This window comes from Rhincodon typus, chromosome 11 (genome assembly GCF_021869965.1).
Source record: "Rhincodon typus isolate 14 chromosome 11, sRhiTyp1.1, whole genome shotgun sequence".
Lineage (NCBI taxonomy): Eukaryota > Metazoa > Chordata > Chondrichthyes > Orectolobiformes > Rhincodontidae > Rhincodon > Rhincodon typus.
The window spans coordinates 72353272-72377285 of NC_063342.1; the positions used below are offsets into that span (position 1 = coordinate 72353272).

Genomic DNA, 24014 nt, shown 5'->3' on the forward strand with positions numbered 1-24014 from the left:
GGCAATTTCCTTCCTTAAGGGACATTAGTGAACCAGATGGGATTTTCCAACAATTGGCAATGAATTCACAGTCATCATTAGATTTCAATTCCAGATATTTATTGAATTCAAACTTCACCATCTGCCATGGTGGGATTCGAACCCAGGTCCCCAGAACATTATCTGGGTCTCTGGATTAACAGTCCAGCGATTAATACCACTAGGCCATTGCCTCCCCATATCTGTGCTCCTCATAATTTTATACATCTTAATCATGCTCCCTGCCTTGGTCTTCTCTACTCCAAGAAGAACAACCCCAGTCTGTCCAATTTCTCTTCAAAACTGAATCTCCCAGCCCAGGCAACATCCTGGTAAATCTCCTCTCCAAAGCTATCACTTCACGCATAATGCGAACTGAGCACAATACTGTAGCTGTGGCCTAACCAACATTTTGTACAGTTCCAGTATAACCTCCCTGTTTGTAAACCATATGAATTGACTAATAAAAGCAGGTATCTCGTTGTGCTGCCCTAACCACTTTATCTACCTGATAGATCATTAATGTCCCACTATCTTAAGGGGCTGGAGAACATGCAACTGAGGTCCCTCTGATCCTGTGTTTCCAAGGGTCCTACTGTTCACTGTGTATTCCCTTGCCGTGTTTGTTGTGCCAATGTGCATCACCTCACACTTAATCAGATTGAAATCCATTTGCCATTGATCAGTTTGTTGACCAACCTATCTATATCCACCTGTAATCTAATGCTATCCTTCTCGCTATTTATCACCCCACCCATTTTCATGTCATCCACAAACTTGTTGAACAACCATCCTACAATCAAGACTACATGGTTTATATTTACAATAAACTGCAAGAGCCCCAACACTGATCCTTGTGGAACCCTACTGGACACAGATTTCCGATCAGAAAAACACCCTTCTGCCTCCTTGCGCTCAGTCAACTGTGGACCCATTCAGCCCAACTTCCTTGGATCCCATGGACTCTTATCTTGGCTCTCAATCCACCCCATGTGGGGGGCTCTCAATCCGCCCCATGTGGGGGGCTATCAAAAGCCTTGCTGAAGTCCAAGTAGACTGCGTCAAATGCGTTGCCCTCATCTTCTCATCAGGTCATCTTTTCAAAAAGGAATTCACTTGAGTTGGTCAGAGATGACCTCCCTTTAACAAAACCATACCGACTGTTCTTGATTTAATCTCTGCCTCTCCAAATGCAGAATTGCTTCCCCATTACTGAAGTTATACTGACTGGCCTGTAGATCCCTGATTTATCACTTGCTGGCTTCTTGAATAACAGTAGCACATTGGCTGTCCTGTAGTCCTCTGGACCCTCTCCAGTGGCCACAAAGCAATTGAAAATTTTTGCCAGTGCCCCTGCTATTTCCTCCCTTAACTGACTCAACAGTCTCGGATACACAATGGATGTAGAAAGATTGTTTCCTTTTGTGGGTGAATCCAGAAATGGGGATGTTTTCAAAATTAGGCTGTCCCTTTTAGGATGCAGATGAGAATGACTTTGACTTTTTCTCAGAGGGTTGTACAACTTTGGAAATCTCTGCCTTGGGAGGCAGTGGAGGTAGTAGGATCATTGAATATTTATGAAGTAGAGGTAAATTCTCAAAAACAAAAAGTGCTGGAGAAACTCTGCAGGTCTGGTAGCATCTGTGCAGGGGAAAACAGTGTTAATGTTTGGAGTCCTGTGACCCTCAGTCAGAACAAGGTAAATGGATTCTTGTCGGGCAAGGGCATCAAAAGTATCAGCAGTCAATTGGAATCTGGTAATCAAACTCAAACTGCTCAGTTATGCCCTTTATTAAATGGTGGAAGAGGCTTGACGGAAAATGGCTAACTTCTTGTCCTAGTTCATACAGTCGTGTGTATTTTCTGAATGAACATCTGCAGCCTTGTCCTTGACACATTGAAGCCTGCCGTATTGTTTTCAAGCGAGCCCTCTGGGGTACATAGCTCTAGGCTACGGTGCAGATTTAAAAAGTTTCCTCTGAGCTCCAAATACTGAGCAAGTAGGCAATGGGTCTGTACAGTTCCCAGTCTGCAAGGAAATGCCTATTCTACATTTTTCCCTGAGACAGGACACATGAACGAAATTTGAGGAAAAAAGAGGTGATAGAAATTGTCACCATCCTCCATCCTTCTGAGATCAGATTCTCTGACCAGGTTTCTATACCATCTGGTCTTTGTAACACCTGATGAGTAGACAGGTCTGGTAAGGCTGATACATTGCCCTTAGACTTTAAGCTTTAATGAGCAGTTACTGGCCTTCAGCATAGTCTCTGTGCTGGTGGAAAGTATTTTAGTTTACTTGTGTTGTGATTATCACTTCAGCACATTAGTTGGAACGTGCCACTAGTATTATCGCACTTCCTTTTCCTGTCAAATTTATAGTGCATCTTCAGCATCACTTAAGCTGACCATTGCCAGATCTATCAGCAGTGACGAACTTAACTCATTAAGTTCTGGGCCATGAGAAGTAGAATTGGGACAATGACGTGTGACAAAACTGTTGTTTCTGTTTTTCAGCTGCAAGTTCAATCCAGGTCCCATTTGCGCTCCTGGGGAGGCATAAAAGATCCCATGCCCAATTTTGGAGAAATAATTAAGTTCTCTCTCGTGCTTTTGACCATATAGGTCATCACTGTAACCAGTTTATTTATCTTGCTGTTGTGTGAACTGCCTATGTGCAGTTTGGCAGCTGCACTTCCCAATGTTACAGCAGCATACTGTAGAATGTCCTGAGGTCCTGCAACGTGGTATATAAATATATCATTGTTTCAATTGTTTCTTCTCTTTTTCCTTCCTCCTTCCTCTCTCTCTTTATCTTTATCTTTTCTCTCCCTCAATGCTTCCCCACCTCTCCTTTCATCCTCTCGTGCTACCTTACCCTTCCAACCCACCTCTCTTTCCCTTCCGAACTCTCCTCTTTGCCTTCCGAATCCGGCCCCCCCTCTCTCTTTCCCTTCTGACCCCCAACTCCTGCCTGCTCCCTCCCTTTTCCTTCTGCTGCCCACTCCCTCTTTCTTTCTAACTTGATTTGGAAACTTTGTGCCTCCCTGCCCCCCAAGGATTCCTGAGTTATTGCTATGATTAGTTTATAGCTAATTTACATTGCTGTGTACAGCTTAAATCCCTTTATTTAAGGAAGAATGTAAATGTGCTGGAGGCAGTTCAGAGGAGTTTTACTAAACTGATACCTGGAATGAACAGGTGCACAGACTGGCCTGTTCACTGGAATTTAGAAGGGTGTGGGTGGCGGGATTAGAGTGTATGAGAACCTCAATGTGGCAAGGTTGTCTCCTATTAAGGATGTGCCCAGTACTACGGGGCACCGTTTAGTGGTTGTCCTTTTAGCACATAGGACAGGCCCTTCGGCCCGCGATGTTGTGTCGAACTTTTACCCTAATCCTAAGGTCTATCTAACCTCCACCCCTACCTTATACTATCATGCATATGCCTATCTAATAGCCGCTTAAATGCCCCTAATGAGGCCGACTTCACTACCCTCTCCGGCAATGCATTCCACACCCCTACCACTCTCTGAGTAAAGAACCTACCTCCGACGTCTCCCCTATATCTACTTCCACTCACTTTAAAACTATGCCGCCTCGTACCTAGGAAAAAATCTCTGGCTCTCCTCTCTGTCTATACCTCTGATCATTTTGTGCACCTCTATCAAGTCACCTCTCATCCTTCATCCTTCTAAAGAGAAAAGCCTGAGCGCTGTCAACCTTTCCTCCGTTCCAGGCAACATCCTGGTAAATGTCCTCCGCACCTTTTCCAATGCTTCCACATCTTTCCTGTAATGAGGCGACCAGAACTGGACAGAATACTCCAGTTGTGGCCGAACCAGGCTTTTGTATAGCTGGAGCATAACTTCACGGCTCTTGAACTCAATCCCTCTATTAATGAAAGCTAACACACCATACACCTTCTTAACAACTGTATCCACCTGGGTGGCAGCTTTCAGGGAACTGTGGACACGAACCTCGAGATCCCTCTCAAATGAGTTTTTTTTATTCTCAGGATTATGTGACATTGGAAGCCTCTGCTTCAGTAAGCAGCCAAGGTGGGTGATTGAATACTTTTAAGGTCGACAGATTCTTATTAGGCAAGGAAATTTCTCTTTTGACATGAGTAATGAAGGGAAATATTTTCTCTAAGGGTTGTGCAACTTTTGAATTTTGCTTCGGGGATGGTGAAGCCAGGGTTTTCTCTTTAAACACTTTTAAGGAGGAGCTAGATAAGTTCTTGTTAGGTGAGGGAATCAAAAGGAAGTACGTAGATGAGAATGTTGAATTTGAAACAAAGCCGGAGCTATCATGATTTATTGCATGGCAGTGCAAGCTCCAGGGCCTGAATGGCTTCCTCTGTTCCTAATTCATATGTTTGTATATCTTTCAAATGAATTTTAATATGTCAACAGCACAAAAGGAGACGATTGGACCTGATGTGCCAATCTCTGCAAGAGCAACTTCAGCTATTCTGTAGCCATACATGCTTTTTTTCCTGTGGGCTTATCCAGTTCTCTTTAGAAAGCCAAGATTGATTTTTTTTTTTTTTTTTTTTTTCCTTCTATCGCGCTCTCAGGCAGTGCACTCTACCTTCTCAACATTTACTAAGTTTTTTTGAAAATACTGGCAAAAGAACAGACTGCATCCACCTTTTAAAATGGTGCTAACTGAATGGAATGGAATAAAACATGACATACCATCTGGTCTTGACCTTGGCAGCAGAAATGACAATGGTAAGCTCATCCCTGGCCACTTCAGAGCCTTCTTTACTAACATAAGAGTCATAGAGATCTGCAGCACAGGTAAAGGTCCTTCAGTGAATTGAGTCTGTGTCAGTCAAAAACAACCCCCTAACTACTCTAATCCCATTTTCTAACATGACGTGCACATTTGATTACTACTTGGATGTTATGGGAGATTTTGCCTCTACGACCCTTACAGGCAGAGTCTTGCCAGTTCTTGCCATTCTCTGGATGAAAAAGATTTTCCCTTCGGATTTAAGTCTGTAGTCCTGCCCCATCCAGTCATGAATGTAGGAGACAATTAATGAACTTATTGGAGGAGGAGACTCCAGAAACATCCCCATTCACGATAATCCATCTCTGTCTCCTCTGGTGTTCTCCAGCATCACAGATGCCAGTATTCTGCTAATTCACTTTGCATCACATGTTATAAAGAAATGGCTGAAGGCACTGAATACTACAAAGGCTATGAGGCCTGATAATATTCCAATTATAGTACTGAAGATGTGCTCCAAAACTTGTTGATCTCCCCGCCACCTGCGCCCCCGCCCCCCCCCCCCAGCTAAACAACTTCAGCATAACTATAATAGTAGCATCAATGTGACAATGTGAAAAATTGCCCACATATGTCCTGTGCACAACAAGCAGAACAAATCCAACCTAGCCAATTACCAACCCAGCAGTCTGCTGTTGATACTCAGTAAAACAAAGGAAGAGGTCATCAACTGTGCTATCCAGTAGCTCTTGCTTAGCAATAACCTGCTCACTGAAGCTCAGTTTGGCTTCTGCCAGGCATGTTCAGGCTGCAAACAGCTCAGGAGCTTTGTTCACATAGGGAATAAAAAGTCCCAAGGGGCCATGAGAGTGATGACCCTTGACATCGGGGCTACATTTGACCAAGTGTGGCATCAAGGAGCCCTAGAAAATTGAGAATCAACAAGAATCGGGGAAAACTCTCCAATGTTTGTCGTATACCTGACACAAAGGTGATGATTGTGATTGTTGGATGTCAGTCATCTTTGGTTCCAAGATAGCTCTATAGGAGTTGCTCAGAAGAGTTTCCAAGGCCCCACCATCTTAAGCTGCTTCTTCAGTGACCTTCCCTCTATCATAAGGTCAGAAGTTGGGATATTCACTGTGCGATGTTCAGCATCATTCATGACTCCTCAGATACTCCGATACAGTCCATGCCCAAATGCAGCAAGATATCCAGGTTTAAGCTGACAAGTGGCAAGTAACATTTACACCACATAGCTGCCAGGCAACGACCACCTCCAATGAGACAACCTAACAGTCACCCCTTCGTGTTCAATTTCATTATCCTTGCTGACAATCCCACTCTCAAAATCCTGGATGTTACTTTTAACTAGAAACTGAACTGAATTAGCCATATAACTATTGTGGCTACTAAAAAAGATCAGAGGCTAGGGATTCCTGCAGAGTGTAATTCATCTCCTCACTCCTAAAACCACCACAACAAGGCACAAGACATTAGTGCAGTAATTTATGTTTATGTTGAAATATTTCAGTAGGACTTCCCACTTGTCTGTTTCCACACTCTAGGATGACACCATCCAGGACAAAGCAACCCACCTGATTGATACCACGTCCTCAAACATTGACTCCCTCCAGCACCATTGCTCAGTTGCAGCAGTGTGTACTATCTGTAAGATGATTGAAATTTACCAAGGCTGTTTAGACAGCATCATCCAAACACATGACTGTTATCTAGATACATGGGTACACCGCCATTGCAAGGTCCCTCCAAGCCACTCGCCATCCTGACTTGGAAATATACTGTCATTCCTTCAGTGTCACTTGGTCAATATTCTGGAACTCCTTCCCTAATGGCATTGTGGGTGAACCTACACCAAATGGACTGCAGCAGTTAAAGAAGGTAGCTCTACAAGACATTCCATTCTAAAGGGGCAATTAGGGATAGGCAATAACTGCTGGTCCAACCAGCAATGCTCACATCACCCGAATGAATTAAAAGATGCTGGTCCTTCACTCTTGTACCAATGGCAGCAGCTCCTCTTTATCTGATTTTGAACACCTCTGTCAAATCTCTTAAACAGTCCCTGAGAAGGGCAAGCCCAGTTTCTTTAATTTATCCATGTAACTGAAGATTTTAAACTCTAGAAACATTCTTCTCAATCATTTCAGCAACTTATCCAAAGCCTTCACATTCTTCATGAAGTATGGTGCCCAGAATTGGTCAAATTGAAGTCAAACTAAGAGTTATATAGGTTTGCTTTTATACTGAACTGCCTCGATTTCTGCCATGACAGAGAGCCTGTCTATTGTGGCAATAGTTCTGGACATGCCCAGAATTTGCAAGGCACATTCAAAACATGGCAGTTCCCATTTTCATGAGATCCAGTCATATTTTGTGCATGTGTGGTTCATGCAGGCAGCTGACTATTTAATTCATCAGCTGCTTCTACTGAAGTAGATTTTTGTGTACCAGGAGTATGAAGCCTAAGTGTGCTGGGTAGACCTGGTAAAAGTCTGAACTTTCCTTGGATTAAGATGTTGTTCGCCAAGCTGGCTTGTTTTTGTTCAGACGTTTCGTCACCATGCTAGGTGACATCATCAGTGGAGCCTCCGATGAAGTGATGTTGTTCTACTCCGCTTGGAATTTATACTGTCCGGTCCATTATGGTGAGTACCGTCATTTCTGGTTTTGATCTGTATGGGTTTGTATATGTATATACAAACGGACCGGACTGTATTAATTCCAAGCTGAGTAGAATAACATCGCTTCACCGGAAGCTCCACTGATGATGTCACCTAGCATGGTGATGAAACATCTGAACAAAAACCAGCCAGCTCGGCAAACAAGTCAACAACCTCATCCACTATCCAAGCTACAGATCTTTTGCCAAGACCTTTCCTTGGATTAGTTTCCTTGGATAGTCAGGATGTCCTTTTTGGAGAGGTAAGGTAATCCATTGGATATGATCCTTAGTCCTGTTTGGGGTAAGATAAGGTGCCCTTTGGAATTGTTAAAAGTAGGCATTGATATGCATAAACTCACTAACTATCAAGCTGATTGGAACTGTCAACACATCTGTCAACTCAGCTATCAGAGTGATCAAGAGGACGTGTCAAACAGAACCCTTGGGTATCTAAAAGTCTTGTAATTTAAACAAAATATGGTGTGTTCTTAACCTACATTTTTAAAACTACATCATAGTTTGCTATTTCACTCTGACATAAATCTCACACTTTCTATCAGTGGATTATACTGTAGTATACTATGGGAAAATGTGAACTTGTCCACTTTGGCAAGAAGAATAGTGTAGTGATTGGAACCAGGTTGACCTTGTTGACTACGAGGCCGTTGGTCCAGGTTAACAACCCCAATCAATCGGGAAAGCCCTAGCTGACCAATATAACCAGGAGATTAGAATCTCCTCTGTTCAGGTGGCTGACCACAGCCATTGTATTGTGCACAAGTAAATAAAGGGTGACTTGGTGACGGGATACCGGCTTCTGTGCAGTTACTTCAGCGGCAACAGGAGAAAACAGGAAGTGACTGAAGAACATTTGCTTGCAACAGTTATCTTGAAGTTGGGGGTAAGTATTTCTGGCATCATGCCTTTATTTGGAAAGCTTGACTCCTTTGATCCTGCTGTTGAAGACTGGGCCCAGTATGCAGAAAGAGTGTGATTTTTTTTTTTTTTTTTTTCTCTGGGCAAATGATATTGGGGCAGATGAAAAGCAACAAGTAATCCTTCTGACTCCTTGCAGACCCATAGCATTCATAGTTATCAGGAGCTTAACTTGCCCAGAGGCACCAGACACTAAAACCTTCTGAGACTTGGAGTTGGTTAAGGAATATTACAACTCCAAACCTCCCCTAATTCTGAGATGCTATTGATTTTGTCCAGCTGTTACAGATTCCCCTGGTTCTCTGTTGGAATTTTTTACAAGGTTATGACTACTGGCAGAAGCATGAGATTTTGGATTAACACGAATGAGATGCTGAGACATGGTTTGGTATGTGGGATTAATGACGTGACCATGCGGAAGCACCTACTTGCTGCAGCCCAACTAGACTTAAAACAGGCACTACAACTGGTGTTGTCTCTGGAAAATGCGGCAAATGGATCACGGGAACTACAGGGCATTCCAGTGGAACTGAACTCCCTCACCCCTCTGGCTGAGCTTGAGGGACACCACTTGAGTGTAGGCAATGGCCCAGCCTCATGCACGGCATATCCTGAGCCCAGACAACCTAGGCCAGCCCACAGAAGAACCCCACAACAAAGCCAAGCCTCAGTCATGTATCTAAAAAGTTCTTCAAGCTCAGTCAAAGAGGTGAAGGAGTCCACTTCCATTGGGATACCTTGTAGGTCCCTTGCTCCACTGAAATAACTGCACAGAAGCTGGTATCCAATCACCAAGTCACCCTTTATTTACTTGTGCACAGTACACTGGCTGTGGCCAGCCAGCTCAGAGTCAGTCGCCTGAAATGAGAAGATTCTAATCTCCTTGTTATATTGGTCAGCCAGGGCTTTCCTGATTGACTAGGATTATCAACCTGGTTCCAATTACTACACCCCTCCCCCACTAAGTCTGGGGATGTTGGCCTGGTCTTTGGCTTGTAGGTTTTCTTGCGACGTTTTCACTCTAGGTCCAAGTCCTCTGAATTGGACTCTGACACAGGCAGCATGTACCAGACCGTAGCCTGCCTCTTGTGTCTGGATCGTTGAGGGAGAGCTTCCTCTTCTGATGGTAACCGTATCAAGGCTGCATCTATCTTGGACTCTGAGGCTTGCTTGACACTAGACAGAGGGGGAGAATGTATTGTTTCCGACAGGCCTTCAGGCTGTTCTGAGGGGCCAGGTATGTTTTGCTCCTGCCCCGTTTGTGAGGTAACAGCTTTCAGTGATCCACGTGTTTGTTCAGGACTGTATCACCCACCCGAACTTTGTAAGTCACAGGACCTGACCTCACGTCAGTCTCTCCTCATACCTGTACTCCGCTATTTCCATGGTTCCAGCACCAAACTTTGTCCCCTGAATTAACTTGTCTCTCTCGCTTGGAGACAGCATGTGGCTGGCATTGATGTTCCTGCTGCCATTTCAAATAGTGAATCGGGCTGTTAATTAAATGGAGATATTGCAGAGCCCTGTTCAAACAAATCCTAGCAAGTTAGCATACTTGTGTACTGCAAGTAATTAGGAAAGCAAATGGCGTGGTATTTCCTCAATGAGAATGGAATATAAACGTCAGTATAGTAAAACTAAGAGCTGCGTACGCTGAGAGTGTGAAACAAACAAATTGCTGGAGAAACCCCGTAGATCTGGAAACATCTGGAGAGAAAGTAAAGTTAATGTTTTGAGTTCAGTGGCTCCTCTTCAGAACTGATAGTAGGAAAAGGTGATACTTATGCTGATGACGGTGTGAGGGGGCAAGAGGAATGAGTGAATAGGTGGCGACAGAGCCCAGAAAGAGTGTGTTAGGCTAACAAAGGGATGGTTGAAAGTAAGTTGGGGGAAGGAGAAAAGCTGATATTGGGGACAGTGAGCAGCTGAAGATGAGTTGGTTGTGCTGAAAATAGCCCATGTGATGACAGAGTTTGGTGTGTGGGGTTTGGTAAAGACATGGAAGCAGGTGTTCAGACCCTAACATGTCTGAACTGAACATTGAGTCCAGAAGGCTGTAGGATCCCCAAGTGAAAAATGAAACACTGTTCTTCCAGCTTGCACTCAGCTTCGCTGTAGCGCTGCAGTGGCTCGAGACAGATGTAGGCCAGGGAGCTTGGTGATGTGCTGACCTGACAGGCAGTTGGAAACCTGGGGTCATTTTTCACATTCAGAAGTGTTCTGCAAAGCATTCACCCAATCTGCGTTTCATTTCCCCAGCGTAGAGGATACCACACTATGTGCAGCTTTGCGTGCACTATGTGAATAAAGTAGACTAGATTGAGTGAAGTGCAGGCAAATTGTTGCTTCACCCGGAAGGTGTGACAATAGCCTTGGATAGTGAGGAGGGAGAAGTTAAATGGGTAAGTGTTGCACCTTCTACAATTGCAAGGGAAGATGCTGTGGGGATGTGGGTACGTGTTATGAGTGAAGGAGAAGTGGACCCAGGATGTCCTGAAGGGAATGGTCCCTGTAACACGGTAGACGGGAGGGGAATGTGTCTGGCGGTGGCATCCTGCTGGAAGTGGTGTAAGTGGCAACTTATGATCCTTTGGACGTGGACGCTGAAAGAGTCGAAAGTGAGGACTGGGGTAGTCTGTCTGTGTTGTGGGAGGGAAGAGAAGGTGGCAGCAGTGCGGGAAATGGGGCTAACACAGCTAAGGGCCCTGCCAACCAGAGTGGTGGGGAACTGTCCATTGAGGAAAAATGTAGATGTTTCTGAGGCCCCCTGCATGAGGTGGCATTATCAGAACAGATGCGATGAAGACAGAAAATCAGCGAGAACGGAATGGAGTCTTTACAGGAAGAAAGGTGCGAAGATGTAAAGTCCAGGGAACTGTGTGAGTCAGTGGACTTGTGGTGGATATTGGTGGCCAACCTATTCCCAGGTTTTGGAGTAGATTTGTGGCTCGGGTTGTGGGTGTTGAGGTTGGTTGGCTCGCCGAGCTGGTTTATTGTTCCACAGACGTTTCGTTACCCTGCTGGGTAACATCCTCCGTGCAGCCTCCGATGAAGCATCGGTGTGTTTTCCCGTCTGGTTTTTAAACTCGGGTCCGTTGAGCTGGATTGCCTGACTTCCGGTTTTCCTTCGTAGTGGAGTGTATATGGGGTCGGGTTCTGTGTGTTTATTAATGGCTTTCTTCGTGGAGTGCCAGGCTTCCAGGAATTCCCGTGCCTGTCTCTGCTTAGCTTGTCCCAGGATTTTGGTGTTGTCCCAGTCGAATTGGTGGTTCTCCTTATCCATGTGGATTGAGATGAGTGAAACACTACATCAGACAAACAGGAAGAAAACGCACAACAAGGGTACACAAACACCAACTGGCTACAACAAGACACGACCAATACTCACTCATCTCAATCCACATGGATAAGGAGAACCACCAATTCGACTGGGACAACACCAAAATCCTGGGACAAGCTAAGCAGAGACAGGCACGGGAATTCCTGGAAACCTGGCACTCCACGAAGAAAGCCATTAATAAACACACAGAACTCGACCCCATTTACACTCCACTACGAAGGAAAACCGGCAGTCAGGCAATCCAGCTCAACGGACTCCAGAGTTTAAAAACCAGGCGGGAAAACACACCGATGCTTCGTCGGAGGCTGCACTGAGGACGTTACCCAGCAGGGTAATGAAACGTCTGCGGAACAACAAACCAGCTCGGCGAGCCAACCAACCTCAACTACTCCCACAATGGAAACAGATGTCGAAGAAGGAAATGGAGGAGTCCGATTATGGACCAGGTGAAGGTGAGAGTGGAGTGGAAATTGGAAGTGAAATTGATAAATTCTTCCAATTCTGAATTACTTAGCAGAGGACAAAAAACTAATAGCTTAACAAATCCAGCATCCATAGATCCCTGAAGGCAGTAGGACATGTAAATAAGGTGGTTGAGAGGGCATATGGGTTACTTGCTTTTATTAGTCAAGGCATTCAATACAAGAGCAAAGAGATTTATGATAGAGCTGTATATGTCAGTTAGGCCACTACAGGAGAACTCTGTGCAGTTCTGGTCACCATGTCCTTCCCATAGAACAGATGCACTGAAGATAATGAAAAGGAGATTCACCAGGATATTGCTGGTGCTGCACCAATTCAACTACGAAGAGAGACTAGATAGACTGGGCTTGTTTTGCCTAGAACAGAGGAAAGCGGAAGGCGTGATCTGATTGATTGATTGAAGTGTACAAACGTTTGAGGGACAAAGATGGGGAGAAACGATTCTCCTTAGCAAAGGGGTCAATAACCAGGGGGGTAAGGTTTTAAGGTGAGGAGCAAAAGGTTTTGAGGGAATTGAGGAGCATTTTTCACCAAAAGGGTTATAGCTCTCAGGAACCCCAAAGTCTAAAGGGGTGGTGGGGTCAGGAACCATCAAGACATTTAAGAAGTATTTAGAGGAGCACTTGAAGCATACATGCCAAGTGCTCTAAATGGGATTAGAATAGATGCTCTTTTGAGTGCAGACATGATGGCCCAAAGGGCCATTTTTCCATGCTGTAAAAATTATATGACTAAGGAAAGGTGAAAGAACCCAAGATTCTTCAGAAAAGCCAGTAGGGAAGTTATGGAAGTTTTCATGTCTGTCTGAGATCGATGAACTGAACCTAAAAATGTGTTTGAGGTTGACCCATATTTGAGGAGGTGGTCTCACTCTCCAAAGAGAGAAGGGCACAGTCAGTTCAGATTAAGAGCAAATTTGGAAGATTTCAGAGGAGAATTGGAAATGATATTAGGAATAGTATACACAGCTTGCATTAGTTCATTTATTGATGTTTGTGAATAATTTGAATCTTGAATTAAATTCTTCAACTGAAATCTCTTGTTTTGACTCTATCTCGTCTATTCCTCTGAGGGAAAATAACCCTCTTCTGATTCATTATTTTTCTTCCATTTTCCAGGGGATGAATTTCATTGCTGGTTATTTACTTATAGTGACCAAGGATGAAGAGAAGTCCTTCTGGTTGTTAGATGCCCTGATTGCAAAGATAGTACCGGGTATGTCAGCTGTGAATTTGTTGTTGTACGTTGCAATGATGCAGGTATTCCTGAAGCAGTATCTCTCTGTACTTTACATATGTTACAGCTACTTTGGAACCCTGTTTAAATGCTTTCATGGGTCAGTTAGGCAATATAGTAAAGAAGTCTTCCCCTCTGGCACCATAACATTGCATAACTTACATTGTACCCAAAATGAACTCGGAACGGGAAGAGGTGAAAGGAAATATATGGCATTGTTTTTTCAGTTTGCAGTTTGCTTTAGCTGTTTGAGATTTCATTTTCTATATCCATCTCCTACTGGGGGCTGGATATTTACACTGCAACAGCTGAGTTCCTATGTCAGTGCCTGAAAAGCGAGGCCAACAGCTCCGCTGTCCCGAGTTTACAGACTGTACAATGTTGAAAGGAAATGCAACCCAAGCCACTGAATATCATTTAATGTAGATGAGAGTAAAGTCATGAGTTTGGATTACATAATAAACAGTGGCCATTTGGAAGAGTATGGGTGGGCACAATCTTAAAATAACAGGCAATCATTTAGGACTGAGATGAGGAGCAATTATTTAATTATGAATCTCTGGAATTCTCTACCCCAGAGGGTTGTGGATGCTTCACCATTGAATACTTTTAAGTTTGGGATAGACAGAATCTTACCATTTATTTTGTATTACCTTCCCTATATATTCCCTCACCAAATGTATGTTCTGACACTTCTCCAAACTGAAATGCATTTGCCAATTGTCCATTGATAGTTTCCTGCAGTTTACAGTTTTCTTCCTCTTTGACAACCATGTGGAACATCGGTAACAATGGGACTTAAGGTTATTAGGGGAATTGGGAACTTATCCAGTACAAACTGGGATTAAAGTTGATTTGATCAAGGCCAATACACTGTAAGGTATTTGCATGCAATGACTGATTGGAGCCCATGTCACAGGGTATTGCAACCTCTTTCATTCACAATTGATGTAATACTCAAGTTATTTCCATAGTACATGACTAAAATTAGCAGCAGCAGCAGAAGGTTTTCCAAATCCACGGCTGTAAGAAAGACTAGGAACTATGAAAGTCCAAAAGATTGATGGGTATTGTACCCAATTGCTCTTTGTGTGTAACAGGAACCCAAACAACTGTATTACGCTAATGTCAAATGGGGTGGTGCGGGAGGAGGTCTCACTTTATAAATATTGGAGGTTGGATGCTGTTCCATATTTCACTGTAATATCTATTAAAAATATTCCCTGCAGATGGTCCTGGGTATGTGCATGAATTATGTCCTTGTGTGTCTGTCAGCATGGACAACTTGGACTGAAAGGCCTGTTCCTGTGCTGTACATCTGTGACTCTGACTCTGAGTCTATGAATAAATAAGATTCACCTTTTGTAATGCTTTTTAGACATGATCTTAAACTTGTCTGACAGGTGTGTTGGAGATGATCTTGCTCAATTCATATGAGATAGTGATCAAGAGAAAAAACTCAAAATGATTACCTCTTTTAATTAGTTCAGGATTATTGAAACCCCTTTCAGTATCTTGACTGTTAGCTCAACATAGACTTGGTAAAGGACCAGGACTATGGATGGAAGCAGTACTTTTCATTAATATTCAGTAAATATGATGAATACCCCTGCATGCCACATCATTGAGTACTTTGACCAAGATTGTTTAACCATACTTCCATATATGTGTTTCTAGGGGAATGTTGTTTACTTTGTGGATCATGTAGTTTATGTCATGTTGTGTAGGTTAGTAAAGACTTGTGTGCATTGCACAAGAGGGAGCTTCTACTTCTAAAGAAATTTTCCTGATTCTATGACAAATTGATTAAACTCGGACATATAATGTATACTAAAAATAATGAAAGAAATGGCAGAAACATTGAACAGGTATTTTGTGTATGTCTTCACTGAGAGAAGACTTAGAAAACTGGTCGAAGGTAATTGAAGATTAAGACTGTAAGGCAGGGAGAAACTTCAAACAACTGTCATCTTCAGGAAAAGGTATTAGAAATATTTGAAGGCTGACAAGTCTCCAGGACCAATGACCTGCATTCTAGAGTCTTAAGAGAAGTGGCTGCAAATGTAGTGTAGGCATTGGTAATAATCTTCCGAAATTATTTAGATCTGGAAGGGTCCCAGCAGATTGGAAAATGACAAATGTAACCGCTTTATTGAAGAAAGAAGGGAGACCGAAGCAAAATACCATAGGCCCACTAGCCAACACGTCATGTGGAAATTTCTAATTTCCATTATTAAGGAGGTTAATCATAGTAGATCAGGAAAAGTGAGGATGGTTTTATGAAAAGGAATTTGTTTGATTAATTTATTGGAGTTATTTGAGGAAGAAACAAGTGCTGTGGATAAAGGGGAAACTGCAATGTGGTGACCTAGGATTACCAAAAGAGATTTAATAAGTTGTTGCACCTAAGGTTACTTTTTACATCAGAATAAAATGATTAGACAAGTAGGCTGCAACATACTGTATGAATAAAGCACAAAGGAAGCAGAAACTAAGCAGGAACAGAACTTTTTAGGGTTGGCAAACTGTGTAGCCAATAAAATACTACTGGAATCAATGCTAAGACCTCAGCTATTTATGATCTTCATTAATAAATTGAATGAAGGGACCAGATATAGACCAGAGTAACTAAATGTGTTCATGACACCAACATTGGTACAAAATTAAGTCATCAAGAGCAAGTAGAGTATATGCAAAGGGATATAGGTAGGTTAAGTGAGTGGACAAAAATTTGGCTGATAAAGTTTAATGTGGGAAAATACTGACTTGTCCACTTGGACAGGATAAATCAAAAAACTGTTAAAGTGAAGAGAGATTGCAGAACTCAGTGGTACAGAGGGTTCTGAGTGCCCTGGTACACAAATCTCAAAGTTAGAATTGAGACACAGCAAGTGAATAGGAAGGCAGATGGAATGTTGGCATTTATTCCAAGAGGAATGAAATATAAAAGTAGGGTAGTTTTGTTGCAGCTGTAGAGGGCCTTTGCTGAGATCACATCTGTTATATTATGTACAATGTTGGTGTTCTTATTTGAAAAAAGGTTATAATTAGAATAGAAGTGGTTCTGAGAAAGTTCCCCTCCACTTATTCATGGGATGAATGGTTTATCTTTTGTGAAGAAAAGTTGAGTTTACATCTGTTTAAGTTTAGAAGAATTGGAGCTGATCTTGTTGAAACATAGAAGATCCTCAGGGCAATTGATAGGATGGATACCAGCAGGACAGATACAATCATAGAATCCCTACAGTTTGGAAACAAGCCTCTGAAGAGTGTCCCAGCCAGACTCCATTCCCCTACTCTTTCCCTGTGACCCTGCAATTCCCATGGCTAACGCACCTAATATACACATCCCTGAACACTATGGGCAATTTAACATGGCCAATCCATGTAGCCTGCACATCTTTGGACTGAGAGGAAACCAGAGCACCTGGCGGAAACCCATGCAGACACTGGGAGAACATGCAACCTCCACATAGACAGTCGCCTGAGGATGGAATCGAATCTGGGTCCCTGGCACTGTGGGGCAGCAGTGCTAACCACTGTGCCGCCCCCTTCTTGTGGGGTAAGTTAGAACTAGGAGACATAAGAACAATCATAGGCCAATCAGATTTCCCCCCCCCCACCCCAGGCAATGGGCCTGCTCAACCATTCAATGAGATCATGGCTAATGTGATCTAACTCCATATACCTGCCTTTGGCCTGTATCCCTCAAAATTTTTGCTTAACAAGAATTTGTTTATCTCCGGACTTAAAATTAACAACTAATCTAGCTTCAACTGCCGTTTGTCGAACAGAGTTCCAAAACTCTACCATCCTTTGTGTGTAGAAATGCCTTCTAAACATCACTCTTGAATGTCTGGCCCTAATTTCGAAGACTATGCCCCTGAGTTCTAGAGTCTCCAACCAGTAGAAATTAGTTTATCTCAACTACCTTGTCTTTTCCTGTTAATGTCTTGAAGACCAGATCACTCTTTTAACCTCCTAAATTCTAGAGAAAACAACCCTAATTTGAATAGTCTCTCCCTATAAATTAACTCCTACATTGCACTCCCTCCAAGCTTAATATACCCTTCCTAATGTGTGGTACCCAGATCTGCTCTCAGTACTCCAAGTGGGGTTTAACCAGGGGATACAGTTTAAGAGCAATTTTAAGACCGATAAGACTTTTTCTTGAGGATTGTTAGTCTGTGCAAACTTTTTTTTCTAGAAACCAATGCTGGCTGAATCTTTTGAATTTATCCAAGGCAGAGTTAGGTAGACTTTTGAATGACAAGGGAGTCGAGAGAATGGAGGGGCAGAGAGGAATGTGAGGTTGAGACCACACCTCACATGTTGGAGTGGACTTGAATGGCTGAATGGACTAACCTTGTTCATAAGTCCTGTGTTGCTGACACTTCAATGTACTAAGGCTGAGGATTTCAAAGATTGAAAACATATGAGCATACAAATTAGGAGCAGACCACTCAGCCCCTCGACTTTCTCTGCTATTTAGTGAAATTATGTCTGATCTGATTACTTCACACTCCCCACCAATCCCTGAAAACATTTTGATGATAATCAAGTGCAAAAAACTGCTTAAGATCCCACTTTGCATTTTGGAGCACTGAGAAGTCATGATCCCATTAAGCTGACTTGGCTTGAAGGGCCACTCCTATTTCTATGTTCCTTCCACTTTTGTGTACTTTATTACAGGGAATGTTCCCCTTGACCTCTAAGTACCATGTTGACATGCTGCTGTACTACTAACAGTATCCTAGGTTTATTTTGCAGCTGCTGTAGCTGAAAACACATGGATTAGTTGAATCTGCTGTGAGTATGGACTAACTGACTGCCCTGACTCAGCCGATAACTGCTCAGTAAATCTTGCCCCAATTAGATCTGACAGACCTTGACCTGATTCCTTGGAGTTACGTGGCAGTAAGTAGTTAAGTCGTCTAAGCAAAACTGCAAACAGATTCTCTTAGATCATTTGAAGTACATACCAAAAGCTTAAAAAAAAAACTAACCACAGAAGTGGTACTCTGTCACTTCCAGCTATTGAAATCATTTCTTTGAATTGGCGAAAATATTTTATCACTTGCTTTCTATATTTTATCACTGCACATCAGTTGCAACATTTCTGCAGCTTAAATTTGTCAAGTTGACCTACAAAGATCAGGGACAGTGAGACTTCTCAGTTGCACTAAAATAAACAACAGTAATGAAGGGAGTTCCCATAGTCATGGAGGGATGGGCAGAGTCCCTCTTGGAAGAATCTTGAAATTCAGGTGCTACCATATAGAAATCAATGGGGCATTGAAAGTTCCTCCGATTCAGTTTCAGAAATGTACCAATAGGAGATTTATTGTGTAGCTTTCCACCAGGATTTAGATTCTAGCCAATTTGCTGCAGTTTGTAGGAGTGCATCTCTGGCTGGGAGCTAAACTCTCTTTTTGAATTCTATCGGTAACAGCTCGATCAACGTATTTTCATCAGTTCAAGAACACAGGCTATTCAGCTCCTTGAGCCTTATTATTCATTTACCTCACCAACATTTATGTAACTCTGTTCTTCATCCTTTAATAATTTCACCTAAATAAGTACTCAAGTCTCTGTGCTGAAAACCTGGACTGGAAGATGGTGAAGAACAGGAAACAGAGTGCAATTGAAACTTGTTTGCAAGTCTCAATGCCCCTCAACCCTGTAGCAGCTCTTTCGCTGAAGTCAAATGGTACAGGGCTAACAGGTGAAGAGGAATAGTGATGGGACAACTAAGCTCAGATGCAGACATGACTCTGCAGTCAAGTGACAAGGCACCACAGCACCTGTGGTTAAAGTGAGAATGCTGCTATAGATAGATTATTCTCTCTCACAGTCTATTGCACATGGGTGATCGCAACTATCTTGCAAAGAGGCAACGTGTGTTTTGGGCCACAGCAGACCCATTGTCACTTGATGTGTCAGGTTTATGCAAAATGCTAGCTACAGAAAGTCTGTTTCTCCATTGAAACATAAAGAACCCCTTCCACTTAGAAAATGCCTTTCACAATCTCCGGGAATCCCAAGTGATTTAAGCTTTACTCAATTAAGTATTTTAAAGTATATTCACTGTTATAATGTAGGAAACAAGGAAGCCAATTCGGTCACAGCAAGGTCTCTCAAACAGTAATGCAAAAATAATCTGATGGCCTGTTTCAGTTGGTTAGTTATTGGCCAAGGCATTGAGGGGTAGTCCCCTTCCTTCTCTTTGGAAAGCACCATGGAACTCTCATTCATATCTAGTGGCATTATCTATCATTTCATCCCAACCCAGTTGATCATCCATGTAAGTGACAGTGCTCAATGAATCTTCTTCCACAGCTTTGTATAGCTAGCACTAAGGTCACATTCTTTCCATCTGTGTAATCTTTATCTCCAGATGATCTAATTAATACCTGGCAAGGATTATCATAATCAGTGCTCGCTGGTGAAGAAATTGCATAACTCAATTTATTATTGCACTGTTTAACACTAATCCATCCTGGCTTGGTGAGATAGAAGACCTTATCTCTCCTGTCTGCACAGGTTCCCTATTAAACAGTTGTGGGTTGTATGCATTTTTGATGTTAGCGAATGTGCCATACACTTGTGGACGTTAAATTCTATCAGTCTCTGTTTTTTCTTTGCCCCAATCCCATTGCAATTTTCTTTATTCAAAACAAGTCAGTATATTACTTTTTTTTGTTATTGTTGTAAATTCTGACTCCATCTATGGGGATCTAGCAGCTTATTTAATAGGCTTTATCTCAGTCTATCTATTTCATGAGTAGAGAAATGTCAAGGTGGAAGTTCTGCTTTTTAATGAGGTTTCTGTTGGGCAAATGTGAGACAGTCATACTTTTTCTGTCATAACTGTGTCTCCATAAAAAAATTAGGTGGAGTGTAGTCTGTTATATATTTAGCATGTACCCTCTGCATTTTGAAGTCCAGCATTTGTTAGCACTACCACACCTTAGATAAAACCAAACAATAGATCCACCAGTTCTGGATTACGGAAAACAGGATGAATAGTTTATCCATAACAATTTGGGTGTTTTATTAGGATTGCTGGAACTGAATTTTGTCAGTTTGTAACTTTGCAATGTGTACTACATCCTGCACCCTGGCCAAACAGCACCAATTCTGATCCAGAGTATTATTTAATTAGCCAGTGCAATGCTTCTGGTTGTCTAAAATATGCCAGAAACTGCTCCATTTAATTGTGTATGATTAATTAAAGCTCACCATTGTTGCTATATTCCTGTTCCTGTTTGGCTGTGTTGCCAGATTAGCAATCCACAGGCAAACCACTGCAGATACTGGAAAACTAGAGCAAAAACAAAAAAAAAAGTTAGAAATACTCAAGAGGTGCAGCAGCATCTGAGGAGAGACAGAGTGAACGTTTCAGGTCATTTGCTTATCATCAGAACGTGGTGTGTCACTCGGAATTATTAACTTTCTCTCTCAGCATGAATAACATTCAAAACTCAAGATAAAATCCAGTCAAAGCTTGTTGGGTGCCCCATTAAAACTGCAGTAACTTGGCAAGGCTTCTTTGACAGTATTTGCCAAATACATAACCACACCAGTTAAGGACAAGGGCACACAACCTGCACGTCACATAGCATGCTGACTTGGAACTATATCGCTGTTGCTTCACCTGGAGCCAACCTACCTTACAACACTGGGAGTACCTACACATGGATTGCAGCAGTGCTTAAAGATGGTTCACCATCACCTTCTGAAAGGCAATTATGGATGGGCCACAAATGCTGGCCTTGCCAGTGACCCCCACATACTATGTTTTATAATGAATATAATAAATTTTAAAATATCAGCCTTTGTACCATCCTGAGCTGTCACACCAACATTCTCGTAGAAACGAAAAGTAGGTGATTTGGCCTTTGAGCCTGTTTTGCCATTCAATATGATCATGGCTGAGCCTCTGTCTCGACACTATCCCTCGTTTGTTTTCAGGCCAAAGACTCTTTCAGAGAAAAGACTCATTGTGGCATCAAAGAGGTGTTTGTCCACTCTCAGGACCTTTAGCGAGAAGGCGATTCCTGTCACTGATAAGGCTGTCAGTCAGAGTTGCTCAAACAGACTCGAGTAGCAGAGCAGTCACATATCTAAGGCACCTCCTTATGGAGATAATTGTATCATTAGAGTCACAGCATAGAAACAGACCCTTCGGCTCAACTTGACCACGCTGACCAAGTTTCCCAAACTAAACTAGTTCCACTTACCTGCGTTTGGCCCATATCCCTCTTAAACCTTCCCTTTTCATGTACTTGTCCAGATGTCTTTTTAACATAACTGTAGCTGCATCATCCGCTTCCTCTGACAGTTCATTCCACACTTGACCCACCCTCTGTGTGGAAAGGTAGCCGCTCCGATCCCTTTTAAATCTTCCTCATCTCACCTTAAAAAATATGCCCCCTAGTTTTGAACTCCCCCCACCCTAGGGAAAGGACCTTCGCTATTAACCTTATCTATGCCCCTCATGATTTTGTAAACCTCTATAAGGTCACCCCTCCACCTCCTACAAGAATGGTGAAAACCTAGGGAGAGGAACAGTGAGACAGAGAGGGGGAGGGGTCAGAGAGACCAGGGAGAGAAACAGGCAACTGAGAAAGAAGTGCAGACAGAGAGAAAGAAAAACCCAGGGAGAGACAGAGAAGGACAGACAAGATAGATACTGTATGGTACAATGAGCAGTAGGAAAATAATCTCATTGAAAAACTTCCTTTATATATTTCACGTAAAGTAGCTTTTGTTTCTCTCTTGGTTTACCTTATCACAATCATTTTCATTCCACCTTACATGTGGTAAAGCGTGGGAATTGTAGTATCATGGGCAAATAAAAGGTGGCCTTTGTCACATTTCATGGGTTTCACAATTGTTTAGTAGGGGGCTGTCGGAGTTCACACCAGGTCATGTGTAATGTGAGGCCCCACTTTGAGAGTGATCAGTCACACAAAACAATGGAGAAGATTTAGTCTGAACAGTACATTCCATTTCTGAAGTATCCGGAACCACTAGTGAAGAGTGAATGGTGGTTTCCCCTCCAGCTGAATTGTTGTCTGTTGTTCTTGCCAGATTTCTACACTCCGACAATGATCGGGTTAAAGACAGATCAACAGGTCCTGTCACAGCTGGTGAAGATGAAGGTCCCTGCAGTGGCTGCATTAATGGAAAAACACAATGTGATGTGGACGTTGGTTGTGGGGCGATGGTTCATCTGTTTGTTTATTGACATTCTCCCTGTGGAGGTAAGTCCTTTGGACAGAGAGTCCTAGCCCTCCTATATTACTATTGCTAACACCATTAATGGTTTTACAAACCTCCCCACCTTGTGTCTGCTTTCCTATAATTTTGATTTCTTCCCAAGTTATTGCTGTGTCTTTTAAACTCACCATTCTTTATGACTTATGGTATGTTAACTGTATGCAATAATTAAGAAATTGGTCCCAAATATGGTTGTATATCTAAATCAGTCTTAGAGATTTAGCCGGAGAGGCTAAAGTGTCATTGGTTCCAGATGACAAGTGACCAATTCTCCTGATCTGCCCTCATCCACTGGTCTTGAACCAGCTATAGTAACTAAATCCAATCTGCTTGCCCTTTACATGATGATTTGACTGTTGTTGGATTCATTATTTAACCTGCATGATGCCCAGACCTCCCAATTTCTTTAACAGGCTGTAAGTGGGGAGCAATAATGTTTGAAATGGTGTAAAAAGTTGACGGTAAATTTTCCAGAGAATGGTGCCACCGAGTGTGTAGATGGGGTAAATGCTGTCAGTATTTCTATAATCACGGGCTGCTTCTCAAAGCTGTCAGTCCTATCCTACTGCAGCCTGCCAAGGCTGTACAAGGAAGTGAGGAATGAGAACCTTGATGCGATAGCAGCAGTCCCTAGCGGTTGCTCCGTCACGTGGAACAGCTCCTTTTGGCATGTTTAGTTCATGGATCCCTTGCAATTAGGGGGAGATTAGCTCATTCTGCATGAGGATTTAAGGTCAATTAGTCGGATGATGAGACCTAACTTAGCTGGGGTATGGGAACTAAGACACAATAGTAACGGAGAACACCAGGGTTCACAAAATACTTGGTAGAAGCAACTGGCACTAGCATAGAGAATAGCAAGTTAATAGGTGAGATCAGAGCAATGGAGAAAGAAACAAAAGTCTAAAGGAGAATTACTGTGCATGTATGTGAATGCACTGACTGTAGTAAATATGATTGGGCAGTTAAAGATACAGATTGCCATGTAGATATAGGATGATGTGGTAGTAATAGAGAGCTAACCCAAGGAAGGGTGAGACTAGCAGTTAAATATTTCAGTTTGAAGTGTTTAGACAAGGAAGAGGGTGGAGATCTTAGTTTAAGAGAGCATTGCAATGCTGGACAAAGGGGATGTCACAAAGGGCTCAAGAACAAAATCAATTTGGTAGAGCTAAGGAACTGAAAGGATACAGTTACATTGCATCATGTAGTCTATAGACCACCTACTGGGAAGGATGTGGAAGAACAAATTTGCAGGGAAATTAGAAAGAGAGGCTAACATTATAGA

At 42.6% G+C, this 24014-nt stretch overlaps 1 protein-coding gene across 1 annotated transcript in view; it reads left to right on the forward strand.

The window, feature by feature from the left end:
* grtp1a (growth hormone regulated TBC protein 1a) overlaps positions 1-24014 on the forward strand; it is a 92805-nt gene that overhangs the window by 61967 nt on the left and 6824 nt on the right. Inside the window, exons 4-5 of the mRNA XM_048602548.1 lie at positions 13324-13420; positions 22538-22710. Of these exons, the coding sequence (XP_048458505.1) occupies positions 13324-13420; positions 22538-22710 (270 nt within the window). The remainder of the gene's footprint in view (positions 1-13323; positions 13421-22537; positions 22711-24014) is intronic.